At 40.6% G+C, this 23,317-nt stretch overlaps 1 protein-coding gene across 6 annotated transcripts in view; it reads right to left on the reverse strand.

Moving 5' to 3' along the window:
- Positions 1-23,317, reverse strand: part of SASH1 (SAM and SH3 domain containing 1) — a 540,681-nt gene that overhangs the window by 46,342 nt on the left and 471,022 nt on the right. For 4 of the 6 annotated variants that reach the window (XM_039385702.1, XM_027725284.2, XM_027725292.2 and 1 more), the window contains exons 3-6: positions 13,884-13,934; positions 13,713-13,762; positions 2,604-2,644; positions 1,062-1,148 (exon numbers count right to left, since the gene is read on the reverse strand). In XM_039385702.1, the coding sequence (XP_039241636.1) occupies positions 1,062-1,148; positions 2,604-2,644; positions 13,713-13,762; positions 13,884-13,934 (229 nt within the window). The remainder of the gene's footprint in view (positions 1-1,061; positions 1,149-2,603; positions 2,645-13,712; positions 13,763-13,883; positions 13,935-23,317) is intronic. The other 2 variants (XM_027725286.2, XM_027725293.2) reach the window with 1 other exon arrangement.

A 23,317-nucleotide genomic window follows, 5' to 3' on the forward strand; every position in this document is an offset into this window, starting at 1 on the left:
GACACTGAAAGCCAGCAAGCATGACAAAGAGAAATAAAATGTGACCGTCATCACATGGTTATTGACCCTGAAAGACAAGAATCAAAAGAGAAAGTGCTAATGTCAGAAAAGTCCTGCACTCAGCCCTGAGGAATACTGTAGTCAGCTGCCAGAGCAGATGGGAAGCCCTTTCAGGAATGGCATACTGGGCCCTTGCAGCTCTCTGCTGTGGACTGGCCATGTCTTCTGATCTATCCAGATTATCTAATTGGCCACTAAGCTGGTACATGGTGTGGGATGTACTGGGGCTCCCAACTACAGGACCTCTCCTTTTGGTGTGTGCATGGCATGTCAGCACAGACAATTAGAACTTGCCTTCAGAGCCAGCAAGGACCCACATTTAACTGAAAGTGTATCTCTTTTGGGCCTTTGCCATCTTTCACAATCCACCTGAACACAGACATAGAGATGTGGAGAAGTGCCTGTTTGCAACATAAGAATCTCACAGATAGACATTTTCTATGTGAACAGAAAATGTGCAATGCACAGCTGCATCTTTTGGAGAAGAACTAGAGAAAGACACCTGACAGTTTAAGTAGAATCCTGTATTTGCACTAGTCACCAGAGGCGCTTTTACTACTCCTTCTTATAAGCGTCTTCTCCCACAATGGCAGGCCAGATTCAAGCCTAAAACAAACAGCTCAAAGTAACCAAATGACAAAGAAAGAAGAAATACCTTTCTAATTAAAAATGATCAGTATTTCTCTTATCAAGCCAGAAAAGAAAAAAAAAAAAGAACATCTTGTTTATTTACAAATATGACTTATAAATAGATATTAACTGCATCGCTTTGTGTGTGTGCCATCACTGACAGTCAAGGCTAAAGGCATCCCACCCTCATGTCTACAGTCTCAAGAATATGACTTGTCATTCTGAGCACTGTCATGATGAACCAAATCTGTGACACTTTCAGAGCCACAAATCCCCAACCGCCACAATATCACAAATGCATTTTACTCCTTTGTGATGCTGGCTCTTTTTATTTTATATGGATAGGATGTGCGTCCTTGAAAAAGCTTTACCTTTTGAAGTCTGCCTCATTAGTCCTTTCTGGTTCTTTCGGAAATTCTGCCAAAAAAACTTATTTTTCTTTTTCCAGTCTGCTTTCCCTAAAAGGAAAGTGGGGAGGGAGGTTGAGGGGAAAGGGAAAAAGAATTTTAGAAAGAAACATTAGTTAGTAAAGGCTAGAGAAGCTTTCAAGCATTAAGTTGTATTTTTAAATCAGAAACAAGAATAAAAAAGATCTCAGATTTTCTGGTTTTCTTGATTTATTCTGTGCTAGAACTATGCTGATATAGCCATTTCAGGGAAATACACATTCTTTTATAATTGTCAATGCTACAGAGGACTGAGATAAGCAAGTAACGTACATATTTAGAATTATAAACAGAAAATATTTAACATTCATTTTGATGTCTTCTGAGTTACTAATGTCAAGTCTGGAAGTGTTTTTGAAGTATTTTGTTGGTCTATTCTCTTTAACTGAATCACAGTTATGCAGCCTAAGCCAGAACTTAAGATAAGTAGTTTTCTAGTATGTGTGTGCATATCTATAGAGAAAAGAAATACTTTACTTATATATAAATGTACCCACACATGCACACACATATGCACACACACACACACACACACACACATTCTGCTACTTGGCATGAGAAATTTTATAAGACTATCAGCTACATCTGGCTCTTGCTTCTCTGTATGCCTGGACCGTACAGGGCTGGGTCTCCACGTCCACTAATATCAGATCTGCATATGGATTGATGACCCAGAAATAATCATTTGCTCTAAAAAGAAAAATGGCATCTTGCCCAAGGTAGGGCATATATAACCGTGTTCCATTGAATTAACCAGGGCGCATGCTATAAAGTTTATGCCACTTGCAAGTGAACATAGTGTGCCTGATCTGGCAGAAATGCTACTGATAAAGAGCATTTGAAAATTCAAAGGAACGTATTTTGAAAAATTCAAAGGAATGTATTTTGTACTGTGCCACTCAGTTTCAGCATGTGACTATCGTATTTAAGATTTCACCCTAGATGATCTAGAGCTTGGTTTGCTGACTCTGAAATACTGGTTAAGTTTAGACTGTGTGGACATATCCCTAGAATATCATTAAAAAGAAACAAACAAGAAAAACCTCCCAGTTTAATTTTTCCTCTCCTATGAGCAAAATATTTCAGAAATAAAGGAAGAGACTCTGGCATGACATGAACAAAAATAACAAAAATCCCAGTTATTCACTGGTGGCGGTAGTTTTCAGAATACAAACAAACAGGCTAGCAGTGGTCTAACAAGCAAACATTTGAAATTCAATATAACAAGTCAAAAGATGCATATTTATCACATGACAATGCTGGTTGGGCAATTTCAGTGATCACTGAGACACCCAGCATTTAACTTAAAGCTGCTGAGACACGCTCTACACACACACACACACACACACATGCTGCTAACTTTTGCCAGCATTGTGTTTACTCAGCTCTTCACATCCCAGTACAAGCAAAACTCAAAAGCTGTTTAAGAATTCCACAGGAGTATCAAATAAAATGAAATATACTGACCTACAGAGCCTTCTTCCGAGCTTGATTTATGAATGGAGAGCCTAGGACAAAAAAGAGAAATGGACTTATTGATGCAGGCTTCTCACATTTCATGGGAGCTGTCTGGTTACAGTAAATTATAGTTTCCAAACAATACATCATGAGCTGTTTTCTCTTCCCTTTTCTTCCCAGTGCAGCAAGTTGGAAACAAAACCTGAACGCACTGGTCTGACCACAGCAACTGAGTTCCCCTCTTAAGCATGACTTTTGTGACCCGCATAGAAAAATATATACTGACAAAAATCTATGGTTAAGGCAAAAGAGTCCAGGGATCCCTAAGAAAAACAATTATTCACATAGCTTCCCCCCTTCCCTTTGCAAAACAGCAATTTTGCTGCCTTAGAAACTGTAGAACTGTGATGCTGCATTTGTTTAGCTGTGTATCAGTTTTCAGCCCACTTGTTTTTTCTCTGATAAAGCTTTATAAATATGTGTTCATTACACTTTCAGAAGCCACTGTGTGGAAAAAGTAGTAGAGATTTCAAGACAAGCTTAAGAAAGCTTGTCCAGACCCTATGAAGTGCAACCACAGATGACTGGAGACTACAGCTTCTTGCTCCTGAGTCCCTTTTGTGTGCTTTCCCATCAGTGTATGCTCCCTTCCTCAAAAGCTAGGAGAGACTTATTTTAACAGAACATGGACTTTACAAACAACCCACTAAAATAGTAAATAAATCTTTTGTTCTAGGTCTTTATATTCATTGAACCAGTTTTCCATAATGGATTCCAACTCAGTGCCAACAATTCATTGTGGGATCTCTGATGAGACAGCATCACCCTGGTTCATTGGCTTTTTTTTCTGTCTGTATAAATGGAGCTAATAGAAATTACCAAACCTTGCGTTATTCTTTGAAGCCTTTCTATTTAACCATACAGCACCAAGCCAGTGAAACGACTCCTGCCCTGCCAGCATCAACGGCTTTGCTGGAGGCTCCAAGTGCAAAGCATTACTGCAGTGTTTTTGCTGAGAGCTCGGTCCCGCGATGTGACAATGCTCTACTGTGTGGTGGCTCTACTGTGGCCATGCAGAATGGAAACACGCATACCCCAGCGTACCAAGCAGACCTCAAGCCAAATTGTTCTTTGAACGAGCCATATAATAATACACACATGCCATGCGCTTGTTGCTGTCCACACACTCTGTCTGCACGGGCTCCTTTAGCTCTTCAGATCCCCAGCAGAGGGCAATGAAGAGTTTCTGATCAATTCAGTAAACCACTAAAAGGAAAATTTTAGTTTAAGCCAGTTCAGGGTTTAGAAGACGTAAGTAATTACTGGCCAACGTCTTATAAGCATGAAACACATACTCATCAATTTGCAAAGACATCATTAAAGGGGAATCAAGACAGTGTGAAGTTTCAGTTTGATTTAGTAATTCATCTAGACAAGGAGGGTCTGGCATGGTGAAGCTCTGAAATGCAATCTCTTTCGAACTCAGACTGATCAGAAATCTAATCCAGCACAAACTGCAAACTAATTGAGGCAAACAAACTTCAAATTTTTTATGTACCAGGAGGAGGGAGACATTCAGTGTTCTCCTTGTTGATGAAGTCTACCCTTGAAGGAGAAAAGTTAATAATATGCCATCAAATGGCTAGATTTTAAGAGGCCTGAATAAAAAATGCAGGAGAAAAATACAAACCCCATACTTTCTGGGTACAAAGTTCCAGAAAAGCCTCTGAACAGGGCCAGGAATTCATCCAGACACTTCAAAGTAAAGTTGTTAGCGAGTATTTTTCTACATAAAGGTAAATCAGATAAAAAGTATGTGGAATTGTATACAGAGACTTTTGTTTTTATGAAAGTAAAGTTCTGTTGGAACCGACAGAATTAATCCACTACATGTTTTGCACATGAGCATAGACCTCACCTATTTATCTTAAATGAATTTAGTATCCATGAAATATACCAAGTCTTCATCCTTAGAAAATGAAATCTGTTAATGATCGGAACTCTGCCTCACTAGTGAAAACAGCCTCAAAGTGGAGAGGCAGTCTCTTGTGCTCTGTGGCCTACAAATCCATTTTAATCCTTTTCTTCTGTTGCACAGTTGCCAACAATGATTCAAGTAAGTAGCAGGTGTAGCGGCACTGTTTGTGATGTGGACATCTGTTTGCTGGGAATTGGCCTGAGACCACCAACTCATCACACACTGGCCTCCAAAGAACGGGAAAGGCAGTAGGAGCAAAGTTCTAACACGCCTGAACTAGAGTGGGTCAGGAGAAGAGTAGGATCCACAGAAAGTAGGATCCACCTTCTCATTTATAGTTGATTTGAGAACTATGCTGAACTATGCAAATTCCAATTATCATTTCATGCATTCTTTAAAGAGGAAATCTTCTGTGCTTGGGCTGACCTTGAAAATGCTAACAGCTGGTCTGAAGAGATGGAAATGCCAACAAAACTTACCACACAGTGTCTGATAGGGCACTGGCTTTAGTTCCACTAGACAGCTCTGATGCTTAAAAATCCTCAGTGAAATCAATCAAGCGTTTTACTTCCTAGATGTCTGGTGAAAAATTTCAGAGTACCTAGGAGTCGCTATATGTTTGATTTGCAAATTACACTCCCTTACTCTGTTAAATCTGCAGCGCTTCCTTGAACGGGCACTGAAAGAGATTTGTGTTCTTCCATTCATAGACTGATAACTTGTACTGAAAGTTAATGATGCAGTGACACTTGGCAGAAGTTTCAGCACTGTGTGTCTGAAAAGGAGCCAAATGCCATCACTCCACCATGGAGGCCTTCATTTTTGTTGTGGTCTGATGTACAACTTCATTAGCAAGCTTTCACATGAAATGTACTCTGTCACAGCATACAACAGAAGAAATGTATGGGTATACGTTCACACAACAAGGAAGAAAAAAAGATTTATGGCCAGAGGGAAAGAAAATGTTGATTTTCTTATCAACACATAATCTCTGAATGTGGCCAGTAGAAGGGGTCAAAATTTTAATCCATTAATTTCACAAATTCAAAACCATCTCTATGCTGATACTTGGTGCCTCTTGAAGCCAAAATGCTGAAACAAATATATGCGAGAAAAAAAAAAACCCAAAACCAAAAAAGCCCCTCCCAAAGCACCACAAAACTGAAGGCACAATATATAATCTAAAAATTGAGCTACTTTTGAGAGTAAGCAAATATTACTGCCCTAGAGAGTTGATGAGTTTGAGCAGAGTTTAGTAAATTACATCAGGCCACTCAGAGGTCAGTGACACAATATTAGTAGCAACAGCTGGAGTGGAGAACCTGGACCAGGAACTTCTTGATTAGAAAGCATGGCTTAACAGAAACGAGTTTACATTCAACACTGAAATGTGCAAGTGCACAAAACAGAATGGACGCAAAAGTCAGTCTTTCAAATGCTGGAGGTCTGCAAATGACAGAGTACCTGGGGATACCAGTGGGAAAAGGATGATTGAGAAAAAACCTACACGTTAATCCTAAAAGGTATAAGGATGGGAAATTCCAATGGCAGTACAAAAAATGAATATATATGAGAATGACCGTACAACCACCATTATTTATGCTCAAGAAAGATGAATTCAAACCAGAAGTTGTAAAGAGAAAACCTGTTAGAATGGCCAGGGAACTGGACAGCTTTTCTTATAAGAGAAAGTTAGAAAAGTTTTGCCTGTCAAATTGGAAAGCTGCAAGAAGATTAACTTATTGCCTATTAATAAATTAGGTACAGGAACAAACAGACATAAGGTGGAAAAAATTAGAAAAGAGGAGCTAGCATTTCCTAACTATTTGGACAAACTTCCAACAGCAGGTAGAGAAAGGGAGGACAACTTTAAAAACTTAATTAACTGCTTTTATAAGAGGCTGCTTGAAAGATAAGAGGCCTGACCAGACATCCTAGATACAAAGATATCAGCCTGAGGATTGCCTCTGGAGGACACTTCTCATTGTTCTTTTGAAGCCTGTGAGCTTTGTATGAACAACGTCAAAGCCCGGCATCCAAAAGGATCTTTGAATCTGTCTTTCTATAAAAGTGCTGCAGTGGTGATGACGTTGTTGTATCTAAGGAATCCCCTTGAAACCTGAAGGCGGTCTCCAGAATTTAGAGTGAAAGGAAGAACGAATGCACACGTTTGCATCACAAGCCAACCTGATTATTAAGACAGGTTTTAACCAGGCTGCATTGAGCTGCTAGGCTAGAGCTTTCCCTGTTAACTCTGGACTAAGTCTAGTCTCAGACAGAATAACACCAGGGCTTATTTTGCATAGAGAGCAGTTGATTTTACAAGAGACACAGCCACATGTACCCCAAGAATGTGCTGGTACTCCACAGAACTAGAAAGAGAAATGACACCATGTGCTGCTTTCATGAATGTGCCTGTTGATTTTTAAAAGCTCATCATTCTCGAAACAGAACAAACATGGGAACTGAGAATGATGGGGGTTTGTTTCAACACTAAGTATTTTAAATGTATATGTTCTTTAACAAATGGCCGCGTCTCATTTATGGACTTTAAAATCCACAGATGCACAGCACCATATGATAATGAAACCACTACTGTTATGATCTTCAATAAACTGATAGTGCCCCTCTCATTCCTTCCCAAGGACTATTTATAGCCCACCGAGGAAAATGGTTTAGATGGGATTTTCAGTATACAAATATTATGCACATTCATAGTGGTGAATACACCAGTGCAAAAGCCCATGCTGGCTCTGCTGCAAAGCCATTTGGTTATCTGCGTCCATTAGAAATGGCCCAGTTACATAATTAGTATGAAAAACTGACACACTTGTAACTGCTCCTGACTGAATACAAGATAATTTATCTAACTGGAGCTGGCACAGGGAAGAAAATGGGCCTTCGGTATTTTTATCAAATTTGCATGAACCTGAAGAGAAAGGAGGCCTGCAAGGTTCTGACCTTGCTGGCATCAGTGTGAGAAAGGGATGGAAAGCAAAGACGTTTCATTCAATTATCTTCTCATTAGGTTTCCATAGCAATGGCACTTTAAGCAGGTCAAAACTTTCTCAGTGGAAACAAACACTGAGCTGCTTGTGGGCCCTGCATGTGTATGTGTATTTCACAGCATCACCAGCATGGAAGTCACCACGTTGGTCCCACAGGCTTGGTCCGGGGACTGGCAGCAGGCAGGTGGGGGTATGTCACGTATGTAATAACTGACTGGTTGGTCCCAGCCAGGAGGCAGATAATTGCCAGCTAAAAACTCTTTGACAGCAAAGAGCAGGGCCTGATGTACTGCAGGCAACGCATCCCTGTTCTCCGCGCATTGCTCATTGTGTGCCATCTCAACTAGCTGTGACAAGTCTGACTTTGGTGTGAAAGGCACCCTTCATACCTCCCCATACAAAATTAACAGGATTGAAATCTTCTTCCAGCTGCTCAAAGGCACACTGGTTTCCCTCCTCACGTGTCCCAGGCATCATTTGGCTGGCCTCTTGCTCCTATTGTGTGGGTTATTGTGGGAGTTTCCTGCCCTACTTCTCTTGAGGAGGCTGTTTAAAGGCAGCATGAATAATTTGGCTTTGACTAAATCAGGCCTCAAACAAGTGAAAACAGGGCCATACACATTCGCTGATTTTTTTCAATTCCTGCAAGCAAAGGGTATATAAAAAAATGTATCTTAAATGCAAACATCTCAAGTACAGAGAGATCTTACTTCTTTTCCTTCCAATATTCTTTTCCTTCCAATATTCTTTTCCATTTTTAAACTGTTTGAGAGGAACAATTTATTCTGTTAGCAATTAAGTGCAGCCTTTAGCATTCTCTCTTTGGGGGATTTGTTTGTTTTCTGCTTTGTTCTTCTCTGTTTCTACCCTCTCTGCCTCACATCCCCTGTCAGACTTGCACTCCTCTTTCTTTGCAGATGAGCTTACAAATACCTGTCAAAGGTAATCTGGGCACCTTGAGAAGTTGCCAGAATCTAAGTGATAGAATTTAAGCCCCCCCAGCCATGGGATGATTTAATAACCTCCTGCATTCAAATCTTGACCTGCAGCTTGGATGCTGCAGGGAAAGAGGATTAGGGAATCAAGTGTTAAAAACTGATGGCAAAGGCCAGTAAATTAGTGTACCAAAGGGGGCACAATTGAGACTTGTATGAACCTTTCTGCAGCTTTCACTAAAAATCATTGTGGAAGATGGGAACACTGAAATGCAAGCACTCTCCCAGTCTTAGACTAATACAGAGTTCCAGTTTATACCACAGGACACTGAATGGCTGTACTATGGCACATTCTTTGCAGAAAATCTGTAAAAACAGATTCAGTCAATCATCTCTCCTGCAGTGACAATAGCATGCAGATAGCAGCCACTTGTGTTGTGGCCTTACTGCTTGCCTGCTCACAACCTCTGAGAAAGTCACAATGCCCGAGGAGCCTACTGTGTGACTCCTGCTGTGACATTCCCAACAAGCCATCAGAGATCTGGTCAGACTGTACAAATTCCATGGCGAGTGGTTCAATACATCCTGTACACATAGAGAGGATGACAAAGACATTCGCTCTCGGGAGCAGCTGAAGCAGAGAGTTGAGGACACAGCTGCCAGAGGCACAGCAGCTCCCACACACCGGGGGAATGCAAAGACCCTGAGCAATGTTGCCCTGTACTGCCTGTACCCCACATGTGCTTGCTTTTCTTCTTCTCCCCGACAAGTCTGTTTCTGGCCAGTTTCCTGCTCTGGCAGAGTCTTGGATTTAGGTCCTGAGTATCACAGGGTCAAGAACAATTGAACTGTACTGAGCCACAGGCCGAGGAGTACAGCAGGATGAATTGTGGCACTTGATGTGAAGTGTGACTATTTCTTTTACTTGGTCAGGAGTGTGCTTGAGTGGTACAGTTCAAGAAACAGCAGGTGATTCACATAGGAGGCGACAATTCATAACACCCACTGTCATGCAAAGGTAGTGGGAATGACTGTGAAACACCAGATACATGATACAGCTGTTACCTCATTCATTGTTTTCATCCTTCCTTTTTCTAGCAATTGCAAAGAAAAAAAAATAGTATACAGGAGTGTCAGTACCTCATCCTATCTCTATGCAGTGCTCTTGGGTCTCTCACCCACTTCCTCCTCTTTCCTGGCAGTTCTCTGATACATTACATCTGAAACTGGCCCAGAGGCTGATGGAGCAAACACTGACAGCAAACAGATCTATTTCCCAAGAGGGAAAACACACAACTTCCCCTCTGAAACATCCCCCCAGTTCTTCTAAAAACAGGATGAGAGTCAGGATGCAGAAGTCTGAGTTCAGGGGACTGGGTTTAACCTGGATTTCCTGGCAAACATGCAGAGCTCATCAGTCTGTCATGTACACTTGAATACTCAAAAATGGGAACAGGCTAAAAGTTGGGTTACATTGTTTAAAAGCTCTGTTTACAATTATGAGAAAACCTTGCTCAGTCCCCTATCTGAGTAAACATCCTTGGGGTGTTGCCATCACTTGGAAATAATAGGGATTGTATATACAATACGTCCCCAGATCAACATGGTATGGGGTCAGAGAAGTAATAGTAACTGCTAAAGAACACATTTACTGCATATTTGCTACATTAATGATTCTTCTAGCAAAAGCAGAAGTCAATCTGTTCGTAGAGAAGCACCTGCAGTTCTGGGGAGATTTTTGTTTAAAATGAATAATATTGCTTAAAGATGCTGTTGCCAATTTACTGAAGGCATACTGAAAATCTGCAGAGTTACACTAGCACCACAGCTTAAAGCAAGGTTGCAGTTTAAAAGATGGAAATCTTGGAAAGGGCAAAGGGAAGTGAAATTTATTATTCAGAGAAGAGAGCTACAACACCTCATTCCCTGCTTTGCATTATTTGCTGAATATGGCATGACTTAGAAACCTGACGAACTGTTTCAATTTATAGAAGGAACTCCAGTAAGGCCAAAAAAACAGAGCAATTGTGAGGCAAAGCTTGAACAAATATGACTTTGCTTTCTATTGTTTATGGATAGCTTTTCAGGTCATATCAGTACCCGTGCTGTTATTCACATAAATCTCAGAGGCTTTTGCCACAGTGAAGATTTTTCTCTCTGTGTCAGAACCAATCAAACAAAAGCCATATATGGTAGGGTATATATAATGCTCAGAGCAGGTTCACATGTGCAGTCTTTTTTGTAGCTTTGTCCAATTAACAGGAACAGTGTTGTCAGCAACAGAGGAAGGTAGTATTGGCCCAAATACCTTCTGGAGGGACAATGACTCACAGTGACACACAATTGCACCTCCAGGCCCATTTAATCCCTTCTGCCCCCTTCCAGGCCCTATGGCTGCTCATCTGTGTTACAGTACATCACCCACTAGACAAGTATGTGTTAAACAACTTGCTGGACTGAGGGCAGTGACTAATTTTGCACTGACTTTGACCAGACTGGGCAGCAGGGTTAGTAAGACTCAAGGCAAGACTGAACATACATTGCTTGTCCACACAAACAGGATTCTTTCCTACCACAGACCACCAAGGTTAATCTGTTTTCAGTGCGGTGTACAGTGGAGCCTGCTGGGCTCTCTCTTCCAATTGGGTACCACAGAAAAGGGAAACCAAACCAGGTTAAAGCAAACATTGCTTCTCCCAGTCTGTCTGGAATCTCTAAACTCTGGCAAATTAAACAACCATCCAGATGTGTTATTTTTAAAACTTTAGACCCCGGTAGTGTTAAGCTGCAGGGTGTGCAGGCAGCAGTGCTGGGTGAGGGAGCTACTGAGAGTGACCACGATCCAGCCAGCTCCTGAAAGTCTGGATGGCTAGTTTTGAACAAATCTTTCCTTTGGTTCCCCAAATCTCTTTGTGAATATGAGAAACCAATGCACATCTGTATCAAGTTTTGTGTTTGGCAAACTACTCTCACAATAAAAGAAGTTTTGTAAAAGGTTTACCCCACATCTTCCACACAGCATGAGAGGTACACAAAAACAGTGTCCCCAAAGGGATAAGCTTTCCTGTCTCATAGCATGCCCACACAGAAAATTCAGATCAAAGCCATATACTAAACACTGAACACCCCCCAAAAAACCCTAGGGCCAACATGACATCCTCCTCTGAAAAACATCAAATTCAACATGTTAGTAGCAAGTACAGATGTGTCAAATGGGCTTGATGTGGTCATTTTCCTGTAGATCAATTTCATAAAATCTGCCTCCCAGGAAGAGGCAATTCATGTGAAAATTCAGCTCTCCAAACTGAGGGAAATGAAGCCAGTACTGATGTGGCAGGCTGTCACTAATGAGCACAGGTCTTTATTATTTCAGGTTTGAATAATTTGTATGGTATTGAGGAGATATAATTTATTATTTTCAACACCTTGTTCAATTAGAATGCATCACATGGCCTGGTGTCTTATTGTGCAAGTATCTGGCACAACCTCTCCTGCACAGGTTTCATATGTATGATCAGGTTAATCACATACACCCCTCTACAAATACTCAAATGGGACACTTCCATTCTTGAAAGGTCCACAAAAATCACACGTCCCTTTCATCTGAACTAAGATAAGGTGGTTAAATCCCTTTCAGTGAGGTAAATGGGCTATCTCAGAAGATGTTTGTGTAGCTACTGTCTTCTCACTCAGTTGTTTGTGGTACAACACCTACACAGAGACACAACTTAGAAAGCTGGCTAGAACTTGTAAGTGGAGTTTCTTCCCCAGTTGTGTGCTGTCCTCCTGTGAGATCCTTATCTCATTATTATCTGAGGTGAGAAGATGATATTTACCCATGGATAAAGTGCTTTGAGGCTGAGAGAAAAGCATTAGGATTACAGGATAACCTTGGAGGTTTACTTCCCAGATTAGAGTTCTCATTATGTTTCCATCCACATGACACTTCTGGTTTCATTATAGTGTTAGACAGGCAGGTATCCTTCAAGAACACTTTTTCATGTTTCAATATCTGAAGTATGACTATTAAACTATAAGACTTCTAGGCCTTCTCTTTTACCAGCATATAATATGGGGGCAGTGACAGTACCCGAGGTAAAATTCACCTCATCTGTCTTATGCTGTTTTGAAAATGAGCATCTGCCTCAAGCAAACCACCTTTGCTTTCTCTTTGGGTGATGAAGTGAGATAAGGCACCTCTAAAAGACAATTTATTGCACTCTGAGACCTTTAACATGAACTATCTTTCAGACAATCACAAAGGAAGCCCCTAAGCAGCTGTTCACTGCCATACAACTGACTTCTACATAGTCAGTGTGAGTCCCATACCCCATATCCACCACAGATCCCTCTAGGACTGACAGTCCTTCTACGGAACTAGCAAAAACAAGGGCAGAAATCTTCCTGTTACTGTCCAGTGTTGAATCACTGGAAGATATTCAAATGTGGGACTGTAAAACCTTACAAAAGCATGTCACATCACAACTGTATTCCACGTACTCCCTCTGAACCAGTCCAGCTGGCACTACCCCAGGAAGTGCAGGCAATTGGAAATACAGTGGCAGTTGTCTTCATGCACCACTGCACGTTACCCGCAGCAGTACGGATCCAAGATCTTGGGATCAAAGGAGGGAGGCACAGAAAACAAGCACACACATTGCAGCAGGAGGTGACAGTAAACAGAAACTCTCTCAGTCCTCACAGAGAGGTTTTTATTAAGGACTTCTAAAATTAAAGCTCCTTTTAACTTGGTTTTAAATACTTCACTCCCTTGGCACCTTTTTCAAAAGCACAGTTACAAGCTCAAGAGTGCACAGGAAAAGGAACGTGATTTAAGTTTGTAACTCTCCCTTCTCCTCACCTGTCTTTCTGGCTGCATTTAGGCCTAGTCACAGAAAGTAATTTTTAAAGGAAGTTTACTTTGCAGAGAATCACCAGTGTTCCTCAAAAATGACTACCAGTTGTATGCACATCCCAAGAGGGGAGAAGCAACAACCCTCTTTTGATATAATAAACCCAAAGTAATAAAAGGTCAAAAGAGAACAAGAGAAAGAGCAGGTTCCAACACAGGTTTCATTAATAATGGCTGGATTTGAAATATAGAAATATCAATGTGATCTAAAGTGAATTTACTCCAAGGAAAAAGAAAACGCACAAAATTCCCTCTCCCTTATTTCTTTCCTGTGTCTTCACTTACTTTCTTTCAGTGTCGGGTGTTGATGCAGTGCTGCTGAGACCAAGTGACTCCTGCAAGAGAAGAAACGTAGCAGTGAGAGCAGACACAAGAGAAGCCTTTACCCAATTTATGCAGAATATCAAATTAAAGACCAAACAAACAAAAGTAGGTGATCAAAATCTACGTGCTTACCTCAATCTGGGATCGCAGCTGTAGAGATGTAGGACTCACATCAGGTTTCTCCTAAAACACAACAAATGTCAGGTTAATGAAATTATTCTAAAGACCAGACAGAATAAATCTGAAGGGGAGAAAAAGGGAAGAAGAAGCAGGGTAACATAAATTAGGACTACCTCAAAACAATTCTAATAGTAAACATTAACCTCTCCAGAGGGAATTACTTTCAGGATAAACTCTGAAATAATACAGAAAAACAGCTAATTCTATAAATCACTGAAGAATATAGAAGAAGGTAAAACTGCTAGACAGAAGTGATGCAAAACAAAATACAAAGAGGAATTATTTATTTATTTTCACTAGATCATCACACAATTTGTTAGCTAAGTTCAAGTGCAATTTCCAAAAATTCACCTTCAGAGAAAATATACAGGGAAAATCTGGGATTATAAGAGCATGTCTGAGCTAAAAATACCAGGAGGATTCAGAGACATTTCAGAAAGGCCAGTTTCCCACACAGAAACTTGTCAACAGTATGGAGTTCAAATCACCTTCCTTCAAACATCTAGGGTATAACCATCTACTCCAGGACTCTGCCATTCAGGCTCCCTTTGCAGTCAATAGAGACACACAGAAGCTCTTACAGAACAACTCACCCAACAGGTTTCAGCTCTAAGTTAGATGAGGGAGTCCCAGTGGTGGTGTCTAATTTAAGATTGTAAGCCAACTGCCTGAAAGGCACATACTATTAACATGTCTAGCTGAAATCAGTGGGAAAAGTCCAGTTAAAATAGAGGAAGATATTATAGCTTTCAGTATTGAGAAATACACTTTGTGTATGAAATCATAGGGGAACCCACTTATACCTACTTTGTTCTCAGCCAGTCCTAGCCCTCGTGAAGTTATAGCAAAGTAAGTACTGTAACTTACTCATCGTAACTGGGTAAGTAATATGCATGCTTCAAAAAAATAAAAATGGATTTGTTTCTCAATACTGGAGGGACTTCATGTTCATGCATTCCTCGGCCTACATGTAAAACTCTTATCTCCGTGAAATTGTACTTCCTATGCCCTTTGTTTACAGAAAGGGTGACAAAATGTTCTTGGGATTTAATTAAAAAAAAAGAAAACCAGATACAATTTTCTGGAAAGGCAGTCTTTTAATATTAAACAGGAAATTACCACTGACTGCCATGAAGTGGTTTTAGATTAACCCACCCAGAAAGTCTACAAGATCTAGATTAGAGAGGATCCTACTCTGCCATCATACAACTGAATCAGCTTGCACTGTTGGCCGTGGCAGCCAGGAGGGCACAGGATGCCTCACAGCCCTGTGCTTGCCAGGACACAAGGCTGACACTGGGTCACTGTCCTACTGGAGGATTTTGCCTGGCCATATGTGGTCACTGTATCTGCTTTTCTAATTTTATAACATGAAAAGGGAAATGAAGTTCTTAAGTGGAAGTGGACACGGAAAGGCGATCACATTCATGTACTGACAGGTCCAAAGGACTCCTGTAGTCAAGTAGAAGCTGGACCAAGCCCAGGGAAATTCCACTGATGTTCACAGATCAGAACAGTGAAATTAGCTATTTGGCACCCTCTCTTTTGCCATAGCTCTGTCAAAATGGAATCCGATTAAGTTTTGCATCTGGAAAAGACTGCAGGCACATTGATGCAAATCCTCCTCAGGCACTCTCCAACCCCTGCCTAGCAGTTTGCAAAGAGGTAGGGAAAGACAAGCCCTACAGTCCAAACACTTCACATTCATGAGCACCTTGTTAGTCCACACACTGCTGCACTTTTGAAAAAGGAGCATTTTACCAGCTTTACGTTACAATTTCAGTATGCCGGTTAGGAGAATCCACAATGTCCCCCATGTGCTTTTAGATCCCTTGCTGCAAGGTTTTTTTGTTTGGTTGGTTTGTTTTTTTTTTAATATGCTAGGTTTTTTGTAAACTATCATTTATAAGATGCTGCCTGGCCTCCCAAGACTACAGAAGGCTTTTGCTTGAGCAGCTGCTTGTGAAGTTGAAGCCTGAGACTGCAATTAGATGAAAAGTTACTATTTTCAGCCTAACACTATTCAGATGAATGGTCAGCTGCACCCCATGTAACAAAATCCTAAGAAAATGTGACTGTATTTGCTTTCCTTTTTCTCATTTGCTGTCAAGCCCACCCTGTTAGAACAGGAGCAGTTTTGTAGGATCAAGATGACTGTGGAGGGCAGAAGCAAGGACAACTCTCCTCTCCCTCCTCTAGAGCTCCTCTTTGCAACGCTGGGATGCAAAACACCTGATAGTACTGCAAGGTTGTGATTAATATTCCTACCTGCCTTTCCAGCAGAATGGTATTTCTTCCTATTGCTATTTACACAAGACACCAAAGATAATACTTAGGGAAATAGTACTCTCAACTGAACGCCTGGCTTAGATCTGTATCAGAGATCACAGAACTTTCATCAACCTCAAGCAATTCTATTTATTTTGGTTAAAATCCATTAAACCTCATGTTAAACCTCACTTTAAAATCCACATGTTGTATTGACTTTTATTCATCAGGATCAAGGCCCTTTTTTACCAAAGGCTAATTCTAGAAAGTTGAGCAAATGTTGTACTGTTGGCATGCTCTCAAGCAGGCTATAGAATCTTTTCAGAAAATATTTTTAAAAGTTGGTTTCATGAAAGTACATCTTTCACCCTTCTGAACCAAATCTTAAAACTTTAGAGGACAGCTTGCACGTATAGAAACAGTGGCTGCAGTAAGAGACATTTCTAGCCTGCATTGCCAGGGCTCTGGTCTAGACAAAGCATGTGTCAGAGTGACAGGTATTTTCTGTCCTAGCAGCCTGCTGCCCCAGATATCTGCCCTCCACATATGCCTGTAAAGCTTGTCGGAGGTGTGCCAGACATTCACACCACCTACACACTATGCAGTGTTGGTGAACAAAACCCAGTAATCTGAGAAAGTACCTGATCAAGTGCAGGCTCCTTAAGCTATGTAATTAAATCCAGTATTTCCCGAAACTGACTGATTTACTTGCATTTTTTCTGGATTTAAGGGGCCCTAGGTAAGGCCCCTATCCTGTGCTGAGACACTGTCAATGCATATTCAACTAGTCCAATACACTATTAAATCACAGCAACTGAGATCTGAAGATTCTGGAGAAACTGAGATATTCATCAATTGTATCCAATCCCCAGGGAACATATTAGAGGAAGGACAAACTGGCTTAGCACCAGCCTGTCCAGCTACCCTTGAGGTCCAAGGTCAGCACAGCACAGAATCTCAAATACCAATAATAAAGCCAGGGGGAGCTCTTAAAAATTAGTAATGCTAATATATTGCAGAGTGAAGTCCACCGAATTTAAACTAAGAATTCCTCCATCATCACCTACAGCTGATCTAAATCAATCTCAGCTTGCAGAAGAATTTTATTCTCCCATCTTTAAAGCCATTTCTTAGCAGTCCTATTTCCTTCCTGTCTCCTCCTTCATCCAAAGCCAATGCCATCAAGAGGATGGGTGCAGGACAAGTCCCTGAGGTCCTGGCTGAAGCTATGATCCAGCAGCTAGAGGAAGGGATGGATGGCAGGCATTGAACTGCCCAGGTACTACCTGGTATTGCCAACCCTTCTCCACTGTTGGCACTGAGGAAAGTGCCTGTGGTGCCAGACTGGTAAGCTTGGGAGCTCTGGTGCAGAAGTGCAAATTGGTGAAATGCTTTTTACAAATCACTCTTTTCGGAAGAAAACATGTGTGGTAATCTTAACAAACAGGATTTGTGGCTTATGCTTCAAGCCTTTAGTTGTTTGCCTCAGGGCTCAAGAAAGAAGCTTACTTCACAGGTACCTTTTTTTGTCTACTTTGTACACTGTGATTTATGTGATCATTTGCATACATTTTCTTTTCAAATTATCGCAGGCTTCTAAATATTGTGATTTTGGTTTTATACACTACCTTCCTTGTAAAAATCTTCAAAACAGTTTTGTGACGATTTATGAGCTAAGCCTGAAAAACACAATCAGGTAGAAAATATAAAGCAAAAAATACATGGGAAAAAAGCTGAAAACCTATTTCCTGACTGGAATGGTAGGTTTTGAATTCATGAGGGACTTTTCCTCCCATGACAACTTCAGTTCAGTTGTTCTGTATGTAACGTAACAGATAAGAGACAGACCATGGCCTATCAGAAGGCATTGCTGTTCTGCTCCTGAAACACACAAGCATAGTAGAGAAGAGCATCTGAAAGGAAAACTGGTTACCCAGGGTATGCCTCACAAATTCTAGGGGGACTGTGTGTATTTTAATCACCTAAATATTATGCTTCATTTGTGCTCCATACCACAGCTTAGTTTAGGAAATTATATTCATTGAATGAATCCCTTCTAATTAGAAATTCATGAACCTCTTCACAGTTTCTGCCACAGGAGCTGTGTCCATTTGAATCATAAATTTAAACACTCCTCTGCAGACCCTGAAATAGGATTAATCTCACTGTGCAGACAAGAACTATGCAAAATGAGACCCAGATGAATGCTGGGAAAATTCAGTGACATAACCAGTAATTTATAAATAATTTTATGAAACCATTTCAGCAGGTGGAATTAAAGCACCTACAGCTGAAAATTTCTGAGACAATTCTGCCAGCCTTTTTCCAAATGTCTTCTCTCTTTGCTCTGAACATGCATTACACGTTCTAGTGTAGCTTCTGAAATGATCAAACAAAGCCATATCTGAAAGACAGACAGAGCACTGAAGGCCTGTAAGTGTTTTGCTTTAAAAGCGATCGCTCTGCCCTGGCGTCCTCCACCGCACACTGTATTTCAGCTTCTGTGGAAGTCCTGGAGAAGACAAATGGAAGCCACTGTGCAGAGACAGTGTAGATATGCAGGTGTGTAATGGAAATCACCTACACGTCACTAACTATGGGCTACAGGTCAGAATAAAGAAATAAAAAAGACCTATTCCTATGTCAACCACATCAGCAAGTGTTTGAGAGACATAAACAATTCAGTGAGCTTCCAGTAGTACAGATTAATAAAGTCCCATTTTCAGTCTCAAACCATAACCTCTGGACCATCCCCTTAGCTGTTACACTGAACAGAGGTTTTCTGCTCCATTACTCTGGCATGTTAGAGCCAGAGCCGACACACGCAAAACAATAACATCCTGCAGCAGAAGCAAAACTCTGATCAAGGAAATGAGCTATGCAGGAGGGATGGTATATAAAAAAAAAAAAGGTATTTAAAAAAATAAATACTTCTACACATGAAACAACAGTCCAAGTGTCTTAGTGCCACATAGAGAAGTGCAGACATAGGTAAACACTTAGCTTAACTACTGATGAAATGCAGCTTCAGAGAGAACACACTGTTACAGCACTCACATATCTGCTTCTAGTGTTAGGGAGGGAAGAAAAATCATGCCTCTCAGCTTGACGCAAATGCTGGAATCTATTGAACTTAACACATCACTGGGGGAAGTGTTTGACGCTCTCCCCTTTGCCAACAGTGAAAACAGAAGGGTATTTTTTCATCCATCTCAAATACACTCCATTCAACACTAAGGCTAGGAGCCACAGGGGCTGAAAAACATTCTACAATGATTTTGAAAAACATAATTCATTAGCAATTACAGAGAAACTGCAGCTTTTGTAAAGCCTGTAACAATAACAAGTGAGGCAGTGCTAACTCATAAATACACTTGTAACAAACAGAAGCAGAATCCAGTGAAATTACAGCACAAACACAAAAAAGACCCCAACAGCAATGGGCTTCAGAGAAAGAAAAGTCAATACGGAAACACAGCATTCTGCAGTAGGGAAATCAAATACCTTCTGATCAATTTTCCAAACAAGATGAAGCAAGCTCCGAACTACGGTAGCTGCCTTTGTACTAAAAACATATTAATATAAAGGCACATGAATGCAACTAGGACACAGCAGGTCTTCGATTGATGCATTTTACACCCGCTACTCAAATGGTAAAAGAGTGAAGTCCTCTTGTGCCTCTGTACTAGAACTCTTGCTGGTATTAACAGGATGAGCAAGACCTGCCATCTTTGCCTAAAAATCCTTACATCTGTCAGCATTGGCCAAAAAGAGCCAAAAAGAACTTTTGTGAAATAATGATGGAAGATACGGGTTTCCAGGGAGGACTTTAGGATAGCAAGGATGTTTTTTGCATCAGGAAGAGCTGGAATGTTTCAGAGGAATGAAAAAAACCCTAAACAAACCATATCAAGAAGGGTTATATGTGAAGACAAAGAGGGCTCAGGATGTGACACAGACAAGGGAAGCACGAGATGAAGCCCAACTAGACATTGTCCAAGTGGGGCCCTTCTTGTGCAGGAGCTGACAACGGACCTGGGGAAGAGTCACCACTTCCCCCAGAGAGATGGTTTTGTCCTATGTGAAAAGGACACAAGGAAGAGAGAAAATAAATGAATAAACAAACAAGCAAACAACAGTTTGTTTCAGGGTACTTTGCGGTAGGAACAGCCTGGCCAGCCAAGTACAGATTCCTTGCCCAGGTGCCGGCCCTTTGGCAAGGATGGCTATGGCAGCATGTTGATACCTTGGCCTCAGCTACTCCCGAACCAATACCCTTAAATAGTGAGGAAAATAGCACCTCTGGGAGCCACATGGCCCCACCACCATCCTGCACCCTGCTTTTCTGTAATTGCAGGGCCAGGAATTTAGAGTGGGTTTGAAGTTTTGAAGCACTCAGTGATGCAGCTCCTTTGCCTTGAAAGCCATGGCAGAATATGCCAAACCTCCTTCTGAATATCAGTGGTCCTGATTTGTTCCTATGTGCTCTTCAAGACACTTTTCAGATCTTACCAATTCTTCATTTTCATGTACACAAAGCTGTTTTATATTTTTATTATTTGCCATTTTCTCAATTTCTCTTCAGCATTTTGAAGAACAACAAGAGATGTATTCTGTTTTTGAAAAGTGGCAAGGAAAGAGAAGGGGAAGCTCAGGTTAAGACCAATGCCTCCAAGAGAACATCTACAGGTGTGCTATAAATTCTTTCAGACATACCATGGAAGTGTAGGCTAACACAGGTCTGCTGTCATATTTGTATACATACTATACCTGTGCACCTACACACCGATATTTATGTCTCCAACACATGGAATTTCAGATGATCTATACTGCAAATGAATGGAGGCTTTTGTGCTGACTTAATCAATACACTCAACGCTCAGGGATTCTTGTGAAATGAGTTGTTATTGTAATACTGATGACTTTTTCTGCAAGTACACCCCCTTTCACATCATCATTTACTGTGACAGCTAACAATTCAAAAACTATGTTTTTTTCACTTTATGTTGTACCAAACAATAAGTTACCAATGAATTATTCAGAAGACCTGTAGCAGAAAACAGAAACTACAGTTGACTTTGAGATACTAAGGCCTTAAAAACCCTGGTAAAATTAAGGAGGAGGTAAATGAAAAGAAAGCTCTACTCATTAAGAAATCCACAAAGGTTTTTTTTGTATTCCACAGATGCATGGAGTACCAGCAATGAAGTCCCTCATTTCAGGGGGAAAAAAAAGACAAAATTTTGCATTAATTTCATTCTGGGAAAGCAAGTGATTTGCTTGACTTCACTAAAAAGGAGACGGATCTAACAAAATTATAAAGGTTATCTAATGGGAAGCAATGGGTATTTTAGTTTAAAACTTCCCCCCACTTTTTAATTTTTTTTTCTAATTTATGTTGAATGATAAGCTGAAGGGCATTTTGTGTCAGAAACTTCCATCATAGAGTCACTGTAATGCAGTAAAATTGGACAGTTCTTTTCCTTGAGACACCTCAAAGCAAAACTCAAAAACATATGAAAGAGATCCGACTCTTTCTGTTAGATTCTTTAGTTGTAGTGGGCAAAACCAAAATTCAGATCTCAAGAGCATCATGGGCAGTGGAAGAAACACAACAATTCACGAGAAATCTGGCACCGCCCTTTGTTTCTACAACTGTTACTCTCTAGGCTGCCTGTGGCTGCTGTCAGGCCATGCTCTACAGAGCTCCTGACTTCCTCTTGGCTTCACATGACTCTGGGGAAACTTGCACCTACATCCAAGTTCCCAATTTTAAAAAGTCTGTATGTATAAAGGGTCATACACCTGCTCTGTGGGTTTTTTTAAACATGAAATCAAACCTTTCAGAACAGAACTAAATCTCTTATTTAATTCCAGAAAATGGAATTAAGACTTTCTCACATTCAGCACAGAATTTCTGAAAGTTTTAGTGCTACTGCGCAGAAAATGGATGTAACTTTCAACCTTTTAGGGAAGTGAAAGAATCCAGTAAAAAAACCCAACAAACAAACAAAACTAAAAACCTAAACAACACAAATAAAACCACACCAATCCCACCAGGAAAAAGAGGCAACAGAATCATGTAAGAGAGAACCGAGCTGAGCCAGGACCTGAGCCACATATCCCACATCCCTGGCAAGCAGTCTTATCATGAGGCTCTGCCCACACACAAGTTTACTGGTTTTCTCATCTTTCCATGAAGAAATTCAAACAGCCTACTGTTACATCCTTTTGTGCAATAATAATTATGTCAAAACTTTAAACATTTGGGCAAAATGGATTCTTGCTTTCCAATTCACAGTAACTGTACCTCTTTTTTCCTCTTTCAGAGGTTAAAAACATCAACAGCTGCCAGCTCAAAAAAAGCAGACATCCTGAACACAGGCCTTTGTTGGCAGTAAGCCTTACAGCCCAAGCTTTCAAGCCATCCATTCTCTGCAGTTTAGACTGGGTAGGCTCCTTCTGCTGATTTGCCCTGTCAGTTTACTGTTTTTAATTCAGCTTAGTTCCTGCTTAGTGACTTCTGTGTTCATTATTTCATGAGAATACTGCAGTCAAAAAGTTGTAACAACATTAGATATGCTGTATATTTCACAAGTTATAAACACGGAGGGCTGGTGGGGTCTGACCCCCATTTCAGCCACTCTGACACAGCAGGAATACAAACAAGGAAAGGTTTTGAAAAAAAAATTTCTATCAGACAAACTTGTGTCAGCATACTGGGAACTGACTCTCTGATAACATTTTTCTATTACAATAAACTCATTCTGAAGAAACAGTTTATATGAGGATTCTTTTCAAGAAGGCTCTTGAAGCAGGAAAAAAACTGCTCATACTGGAGGAAGTTTTCATATAGATATATATTTCTAGAATATGACTTTTATAACAATTCAAAAAGCAGAATAAATGTTTAACTTGAAATCAAACTGGTTCTGTTTACTATGTAGATATGTGAAACTGAACACCTGAAAATTAAGACTGATACGATGAATTCATTTCCTAGAGCTGGACACTGAACTGGTCACTCTCAACCTGCATAAATGCACTCCAGGAATGTGAGGGGGTGAGGGGAAAGACGCAAGGTTGATAGTTGGATGCTACCTTCAAAGTCTCCTAGA

Source organism: Pipra filicauda, unplaced genomic scaffold (assembly GCF_003945595.2).
Source record: "Pipra filicauda isolate LSUMZ 115617 unplaced genomic scaffold, ASM394559v2 scaffold42_size3861933_pilon, whole genome shotgun sequence".
NCBI classification, from domain to species: Eukaryota; Metazoa; Chordata; class Aves; order Passeriformes; family Pipridae; genus Pipra; species Pipra filicauda.